General features: G+C 36.2%; 1 protein-coding gene across 3 annotated transcripts in view; it reads right to left on the reverse strand.

Moving 5' to 3' along the window:
• NAV3 (neuron navigator 3) overlaps positions 1-9,554 on the reverse strand; it is a 345,805-nt gene that overhangs the window by 66,148 nt on the left and 270,103 nt on the right. For all 3 annotated transcript variants that reach the window (XM_003783395.1, XM_003783396.1, XM_012814175.1), the window contains exons 20-22: positions 8,953-9,005; positions 6,559-6,582; positions 2,837-2,914 (exon numbers count right to left, since the gene is read on the reverse strand). In XM_003783395.1, coding sequence (XP_003783443.1) covers positions 2,837-2,914; positions 6,559-6,582; positions 8,953-9,005 — 155 coding nt within the window. The remainder of the gene's footprint in view (positions 1-2,836; positions 2,915-6,558; positions 6,583-8,952; positions 9,006-9,554) is intronic.

Genomic DNA, 9,554 nt, shown 5'->3' on the forward strand with positions numbered 1-9,554 from the left:
TTTTTGCAGTTTTTGGCTGAGGCTGGGTTTGAACCCACCACCTCTGGCATATGGGGCTGGTGCCCTACCTCTTTGAGCCACAGGCACCACCCAAGACTAGCACTTTTTAAGCTAGCACAAAAAGATGAGAATAAAATCGTCTACTTATTAGTGCTTCCTGTAATTCTGTGTTTCTTATTTTCTTTTTATTTTTATCATTACCATCCACTTAGGAGACATTACACATTTTTTCCCCTGATTTCCCTGCTCCCTCGTGGTATTTTATATCCAGCCACAGACGTGCTGGGCATCCATTTATCTACAGCATGGGTGTATCTCTCCTATTTACAAAAAGAGTAAATTTTTTTTAACTCCAAGAATCAATTTCCATACTTTTGTTGGTCATATTAACACTTAAGTGAGAACGTGTGCTCCAACGTTACGGAAATGCATCAGAGAAAACAGCCTTACATACAGGATCAGAGTGAAAGATGTGGGTAGACGAGGGCTGGCTCCTTTCTACAATGCTGGCTCCATCTCCAAGCAGTAGCACACAGGTGACCACCAGCTGGTCCTCTGTGTTAGAATTTGGCTCCCTGTGTATGTATGTGTGTATGTGTGTGTTTATGTGTATGTGTGTGTACATATGTATGTGTGTATATATGTAAGTATATGTATGTATGTGTGATATATGTATATATGTATATGTGTGTTTGTGTGTGTGTATATGTTTATGTGTATATGTGTATATATATGTATGTGTGTGCACATATGTATGTATGTATATATGTATGTGTATGTACGTGTGTGTGTTTATGTGTGTATGTGTGTGTATATATATGTGTATGTATGTATGTATGTATGTGTATGTGTACATATATGTATATGTACATATGTGTGTGTTTATGTGTATATGTGTATGTGTGCATATATGTATGTGTATGTACGTATATATGTGTGTGCTTATGTGTGTATGTGTGTGTATGTATATATGTATGTGTGTGTATGTATGTGTGTATATATGTATGTGTATATGTGTATGTGTGTGTGTATATGGATGTATGTGCATCTGTGTACGTGTGTATGTGTGTGTATATATGTATATGTATGTATATATGTATATGTATATATGTATGTATATGTATATATATATGTGTGTGTGTGTGTGTGTGTTTGTGTGTGTAAGCCTTTGCAACTGTGTACCATGCTTGTGTGTGTACATATAAAAACAATAACCATGAGCAGGAATGGGAGCCTCAGAAAGACAAACCAACAAATATACACCCCCATGAAATGCCTTTTTAGTTTTATTTTTTAATTATAATAAACACATCTTACTTTTGAAATGGAAATAGCTTTTTCTTAATTTACTGGTAATCACCCCATCTTCCATTATATTTACCAGCAATTTATTATTCCAATATTTGAATTTTATGATGAGGCCAACCAAGAATCATTTTCAAAATAAAATAAAACCTTGAGTAACCATTCAAGACGCCTGCAGGTATCCCGACCATCTAATGCACAGGGTCAGGGCCACGGGGTCTTCCCAGGGACCCCGGGGTTTCCTGACAAGTGCAACTGTTCTATGTCCTCCAGATACAAGTTCAGAAACCTCGATATTTTAGGCGCCTACCCTATATTACAAAATTTACACTTGCCTCTGAATTATCTCTTTAATTAATACAGTAAGGTTAAATGATACAGTTATCTTCCAATAATGCCTAGACAATTCTCCAAAACCTGCTATTATTTTTAAAAATCCCCTAACGGCATCTGTAAGAAACAGTGTTGATCTGAAATTAATTTGATTCTTCCAAATTTGACAAAATCAATTCAAGTATGGTGCTAAAATGTATAAATGGGAGGGAAATGACTTATGTCCTGTGGAATTCATACTGCATAATGATTTTTGTTTTCAAATTGTCTCTTATTTAACTCTTATACCGTAGTCCTGTATCTGCCCAGGTTTGATACATCAGGCTTTGTCTAGGAGAGAGAAAAATGCAACAGAAGAGCAGGGAGGCGGGGGGGGGGGAGGCAGGGAGCAAGCCCCAGGCTAACGCCAGAGCTGAGCCAACTGATGCCGACTTAGAGAGGAGGGCATATGGCAACCTAGCAGGTGCTTCCTTACCCCTCGCTGCTGCCTCAAACACTGCTGCTCCTGAGGACCGGGCACCGTGCCATATGTGCTCCTTTATTATTCTGCATCTACTCTGTGTACCTCCTGGCACACTGGGAGATTTTCAATAAATGTTAATTTAATTGATGGTCTTCATTGTCAACATTTTTTGCAACCCTGGGCTGCTTTGGCACCAGGAAAAGTATATCTTTTTAAACCGCTTTGAGAAGCCTGCCAAGGTTTTTTGAGAGAACTGTATCTCATCTACAATGCAACTAAGCTATTCATATTTAGACCTAAGTTCATCTTTTAAAATTAATTAGATACTTAATTAAATGTTAAACAAATCAAGCTGAAGGAGGCAGGCACAGGGATATTTTGTCTGCTAAAGTCAAATACTAACAACCCCCTCTTATGTGGTGGCTTGGCAGAGACTTATGCATGAGAATTGATAAAAATAAACAAAGCAAAAAAGCAATTCTTATAGCTATTACTATTGTTTCAAATCTTACAAGAAGGAAGAAGCCAAATTAATCTCATTGTGATCCTTCAACAACTTGGGTTTATGTTTTATTCCTGAGTGTGCAGAAGCGTTCCACTTTTTAAGAGTCTCATTATTCAGTGATCTATGTCTGGATTATTTTAGACACAGTTTGTAAACTTTTTACTAAAATTACTCTGTTTTGCCACATCAAGGCATGTTATAACAGATTTTAAAAATCAAAAGTGACTTACATTTGCTGAAAGTTGAGACGTTAGGGTAGCAACTTTTTCCTGGGATGCAACCAGTTCTCTCCGTAGTTTATGGATTTGCTGAATACAATCAAAACAAATAAATTCAATATGCTGGTAGATTTACACTTAAAAACAGGGATTCAATCCAGAAAAAGCAAACACCACATTTAGCTCAGTCTGTGTCCCCTCTGTTAGCACCAATCCCTGAAAATAAAGGAGGTATGAACCCTGCCCCAGAGTAATCAAATGGTACTTTATACTCGCATCTGCAAATCAGAGGACGCCTACTTGGTTCCATCTGCCCTCCCTACATGACTCAAGAAGCAGTTTACTTTCTCTGTTTATTATTCTTCCTCTAGAAAACCACAGTAGTAAAACTGAAGTAGAAAATTTTTGTAAAAAATAAATAAAACTATGAACATTTTCTTGATCTTTCAAAGCAAAAGGTAGACTCCATACTATTTTTCTGAAACATCTCAGGTTTTTTTTTTTTTTTTCTGTGTACTTTTAAATTTTCTACAGTTCAGCAACTTCTCAGAAGCTATACAATATCCTACAACAACTGAAACCAGTTGCGTTCAACATTTAATGAGGCTATGCTTGGAAACTGCATTGGCTGACATTTTATGACTAACAGATAAGCCTTCTGCAAAGTGTCTGACCCTTTATTCAGTGGGTTACTATTATCTCAGAGTAGCAATGGTTTATAGATTGTCCGCAGCTTATAAACAAAAGAAAGCAATGATAGTGAACAACTACTAATAATGAGATAAAGCAACAACACGGATACTCCAAAAGGGCTTTGCTTTCATACCCCAATAAAACTGAAACAGAAAAGATAATGGGGTGGCGCCCATAGTTCAGGGGGTAGGGCGCCGGCCACATACACCAAGGCTGGTGGGTTTGAACCTGACCGGGCCAATTAAAACAACAATGACAACTATAACAACAACAACAAAAAATAGCTGGGCATTGTGGTGGTCTCCTGTATCCCAGCTACTTGGGAGGCTGAGGCAAGAGAATCGCTTGAACCTAAGAGTTTGAGGTTGCTGTGAGCTGTGATGCTACGGCACTCTACCTAGGGTGACAGTTTGAGACTCTGTCTCAAAAAAAAAAAAAAAAGAAAGAAAGAAAGAAACAAAAAGATAATGGTATCATTTCCTGCTCTAAGTTTTAATTCAAGCTCTTTCTGCAGTTTCATCTGCATGTCTCAGGTTGCCATGAAACATAAACAGTGATTAGTAAGGGTAGCACATTTGGAATGATCTGAGATTAGGTTTTACAAGTGTGTTTCTGGTGCCAGGGGATTTCAGTTACTAAGATACCAAAACATCTATTATGATGCTTCCCAGTTCTTCAAAAACAAGTCTTCCATTGTTGTAGTTGAATTGTTGGAATGCTATCTCACTTTAAAAGAGCATTCTTCACATGGTTTATTTATTTATTTCTTTTTAGAGACAGAGTCTCACTTTATCACCCTCGGTAGAATGCTGTTGCATAACAGCTCACAGCAACCTCCAACTCCCGGGCTTAGGTGATTCTCTTGCCTCAGCCTCCCAAGTAGCTGGGACTACAGGCACCCACCACAAAACCTGGCTATTTTTTGTTGCAGTTTTGGCTGGGGCTGGGCTTGAACCCTCCACCCTTGGTATTTGGGGTTGGTGCCCCACTCACTGAGCCACAGGCACTGCCCCTTCACATGGTTTATGAACTGTCTTTTGGGTTTTCTTGCTCTTTGCACATTAGATTTCATGGAAAATGAATGGTGGTCAGTATTGAGAGACTCTAAAAAAGAAGCGACCTCTAAGCTATAAACAGAAATAGAAAACATTTATATAATTCCACCAAATATGATTTTATTTCATTCATCTTTTTTAAAAGGAGAAACACCCAAACCAAAATAATATTTGAGTTAAATTTATATGATGAATGTGAATAGTTTCTGAAATCAGAGCTACAGAGAATGACAAAAAACTGTATACACATTTTAAGAAAAGAAAAAACTGTATTATAATTCTAATAATATTTGCCAGTAACAAAGATGTATACATGTCACACTGAGCACCTCTTGTAATTGCAGAATTCAAACATGACTTGAGCACTATAAATTTAATACAGTTTTTTCCCTTCCTAAAATGCAGATACATATTTTTACACTTTCTATGTTTTATTCCTAAACTAAAAAAACCTCAAAAAAGCCTTTCTCAAATTAATAGCCTCTGTTATATAATTCCAGTTGCTTTAAAATACAATCTAGGGAACTGCAAAGTGACTTAGATGTTTTGTTCAAAAACATGACCCATGATAATAAATAAATGATAAAAGTAAAGTTGAATAACTACTAAAAATGCAGTGAGATATAGCATTTCTATGCATAAATAGCTTTATTAAGATCAATGTTAGATGTTGATATAAATACTGATATAAATAATATAGCTCACATTTAAAATAATAACACTTATACTTTGGCCCAGCAATTTTAAAGATGAATTGGTACAATCAATACTCTGGGGGATTTTTTGCAGTTTTTGGCCAGGGCTGGGTTTGAACCCACCACCTCTGGCATATGGGCACCTCTGGTGCCCTCCTCCTTTGAGCCACAGGCGCCGCTCGTATAATCAATACCTTTTCAATATTTTTAAGCAAAGCACAATTTTTCACTTTTTTATTTTATTTTATTACTGTTGTTTTTGAGATAGAGTCTCACTTTGTCATCCTTGGTAGAGTGCTGTGGCATCATAGCTCACAGCAACCCAACCTCAAACTCTTGGGCTCAGGCAATTCACTTGCCTCAGCCTCTCGAGTAGCTGGGACTACGGACATTTGCCACAATGCCCCACTATTTTTATTTTTAAGACACAGGGTGTTGCTCTTGTTCAGGCTGGTCTTGAACCTGTGAGCTCAAGCAATCCACCCACCTCGGCCTCCCAGAGTGCTAGGATTATAGGCGTAAGTCACTACACCCAGCCCCTCAAAGCACAATTTTTACTTTAAATGGCTAATAAAATAAGATTTCACAGGAAAAAAGTTCCTTTGCAAAAGCTGTTGCTAAGTCACGTATTTTCTCTGTGGTCTGACTGCCTCAATGTAAACCAATCAAATAGTCATTAACTCACTTGGAATAAAGTCGTAATTAAAGTCCTCCTGCTCTCTTTGGCCAGGACAAATCTTTTACAAAGGAAAAGAAAAAGAATACGCTCTCCAGGTTGCAGTTTGATTTGCATGATTACAATGAAGTATGTATTTGTGAAATGTGTGCAATTAGAACAATAGACTACACCAGACATAAAATAGTGATTAGAAACAGCAAGGTCATGGCACTATATTGATGTTCTGGGATGCTGGTTCTTAAAGTGGCCTCGTGCCTAAGGTTTAATAGTTTTGTTACTTCTATGCAGATGGTCTCACAGGTAGAGAAGAAAATCTTGTAGTAATGTAGGCCTTCATTCATTCATCAGTGCTTTAATGAGTACTTACTACTAGAGATAACTTATGGGGTGTGGAGCTAATAATTTAGAATGTGAAGGTATAGCTTGCAGTCAAAACTTCTTTTCATTTTATTTTAAGAGGCATTCTCAAATGTTACTTGCCAAGTAGCTGCGCTCCTTCAGCAGCCCTGTGGAGCTCTGCTATTGTATCACAGAGCCCTCTAGTGGTAACAATGTTAATTTCATCATAATTATAAACTAAAGTAAATACTAAAATGTTACAGGTTATTTTACCTCTGAATGTGCCTTTTCTTCAGCCTGTAAAAAAAAAAAAAGAAAGAAAATAGAATTTAATTATAAAGACTAATTTCAATTAATTCCACAAGTACAAATGAATAAAATAATGATGTGTATTTAAACTATGATCTGACATTAGAAGAATAGAGTGAAATAAGTTATTTAATTAAAATACCAAAAAAAGAACACTTTAAAATAAAAATCCATTCGTACATAAATCAATAAGTATGTAAAATATAGGTAATTTGATCTATAGGTATATAATATGCCTTAAAAGCAAATGATAGAATTAACATACTCTAACATCTAAACTAGAGCAAGAAAAACAGTTGGAAAATTCTACACTAAAAAAGATGGGTCCATATATAGATAAAATATGAGATTATTTTTATACGGACGTAGGAAATAGACTCCATGAAATTATAGTGATCTCTAGCCAACATTTAGGAGTCAGAATTTTATCTGTCATTTACTGATCATAAAAAAATGTCATATAAAGATGAGGGGAAAAAAACCTAATCTCTACTGATAACCACACAAAATCAACATTATTATTTCTGTTTTTTTTTTCCTTTCCCTGATAATTATTATTTAAGTTTATTGGGCTACAAAGTCAGCAAAACGCTAAAATGCCCAGTGTTAAAGTGGTGATAAAAGTGGCTGACAGTTGTCTCTGGCTGTGGACATGAGGGTTGCCATAGGAACTTGCAGGGTATTGCAGAAAACTCTCCCCTTCTTCTTCATTCTGGGCTGTAAAATGCCAGAAAATGAGTTACGTGTCCCATTAGTTTTGGGAACCTCAGTCATACGGGGAAGCCGGAAAATACACAATATCATTGAACAGTACAAGTCTGCTTATTGGCACAAGCTGAAAAACAATTTTTTATCGCCCATCTCTACTTTGGGGAGATTTCCAGATAACTTGATGCAAAAGGGCCTGAACTGCTTTTTATCTCTTTCCTTTTAGAAAACATCCAACAAAACAAAGCAACATAAACCTCAGGACATATTTTATGCATAAACAAGTCTTTCAACCTGAATTTTGTCTTTCTTATATCTTTCCTGCCTTTTCACAAACTTCAGTAACATGGTGGTTACTTCTAACTCTATCTTTTCCTTTTTATTCTTTAGTTTATACAAGGATTCACAAAGGCAATTTTATCCAAATATTGCCACTGTATATATATTTAAAATATGATGATAGTGACGCTGCCATCTTTAAAGATTTAAATTGCAATGGTTTCAGTCACAACGCAACTCCCCAACAAGTGGGAGTATTGGCCCAGGAGGAGGAACAGTAAACCTTAACACATTTCTTCTATATTTTTTTCTAGTACATCTTTATATTCGTCACTTCTTTATCCATTATACTTATTTATCTGAAAACTAAAAGTGATTTATTAATGTATAGTACTGGTAAATTTAATCATTAAAAGGAGAAATAAGAGAAATATTGCCAGTGCTAATGATAGTCTGATCTAGAGTGAGTAGATGTCTAAAGCAGTAAGTCTGTAGGACTAACTTATACACAAAAGGCTATCCAATTTTAATCTAATGAAAATGAGTACAAAAATTAGTATTGCCCTAATGCTTAACCAATTAGTGACATTCAAAGGTACAACCTTTTAATGAAGCTTTTAATACAAGATGAAGGATTATCCATAACACTCAAGCCTCACTGAGATATAGCATATACCTCACTGTCACCCAACCATAAAGGGATCCTCTCATAAAACGTAACTTCTTATAGGGTACTTTAAAAACAAAAAAAGATGAAATTACATTCAGTGGGCAGAAAAACCCATCTTGTCAAAAAATAAACTATAATTTCACACATTGGCAAAAGGAGTTGAAACATTGGCATTCTTCTCTTAAGAAAGTTTTAAAGATCACACTGTATATCAAAAGACATATTTTTAAAAATACCCATCTAGTTCTTTTAGGCCTTCACTGTTTGGCACAGTCTTCTCAGAAAATGAATTCAAAAGTAAAAATTAAAGAAGAAATAATACCACAGAACAATTAACAGTCTTGGTTCAGAGAAACAAGGAAGGGAAACTAGTCCATATTATGAAAATTAGAGTATAACACAGTATACGGTGTCAGGGACTCCAAACCATACCCCAATAGGTTTTATGAAATTCAGTTATGTCCATTCATTTGTTACAACAAGTGCACAAAAGTCAGATGAAAGCAAATATAAGAGGGGCCAAGATGGCGGGGAGCACCTGCCAGACTGTCTATGGGGTAGCTGAGATTATGCCCTTATTTTACTGCACAACGTCTGTGTAATGTCACAGAGCTATGTGCTCTATTAACAGCAAAATGATCGACTTAATCATCCGTGTGCATGGCAAAAGTAGAAACTTCTTCTTAGCAGCCAGTACTTACTGTAGAGTACAGAGAAGAAGTGCTGGAGACCAGTGATAAGGAGGAGCCATGAACTGGAGAAAAGAAAGAACAGCAGAGTTAAGGAACGTGTCTACTCCTGGGCCTCTACTGGAAACGTGAGAACAGGGAGGGAAATAAAATAATAACATCCAACTGCAAGATTCTAGGGAAAAAATATGGCTGTAATGACCTGGATTCAAAATGGTGAGACATGGAAAAACCCCACACATACTTCTTAAAGTACCTCGTTCACCAAGTCCTAGAGAGAAACTGAGAAGCGGGTGGCTGGGATCCAGCTGGTCCCTGGTAGGACAACCCTGAGTCCGGCCAGCTTGTTTTGCATGTATTGAAAGCTACAGTAAACTCCCAAATGATACAGAGACAATTATGGAATATCAAGCCAAAGTCACCATAAACTTTAAACTTAAAAAAGTGTTACAAATTTTAGTTATTTCATTTTTATACAACAAAGGTCTATTTTCAGAATTCTATCTATGTCCATTCATGGAAATAAGCAATTTTATTTAAATCGCTATTTCAACATTATCAGTGAAGCACTGATAATACTCTTATAAGTGTAGAATTATTGTTTCTTTTTTTTT

The sequence above is a fragment of the Otolemur garnettii genome, unplaced genomic scaffold (assembly GCF_000181295.1).
Source record: "Otolemur garnettii isolate 467f Iridium unplaced genomic scaffold, OtoGar3 scaffold00007, whole genome shotgun sequence".
NCBI classification, from domain to species: domain Eukaryota; kingdom Metazoa; phylum Chordata; class Mammalia; order Primates; family Galagidae; genus Otolemur; species Otolemur garnettii.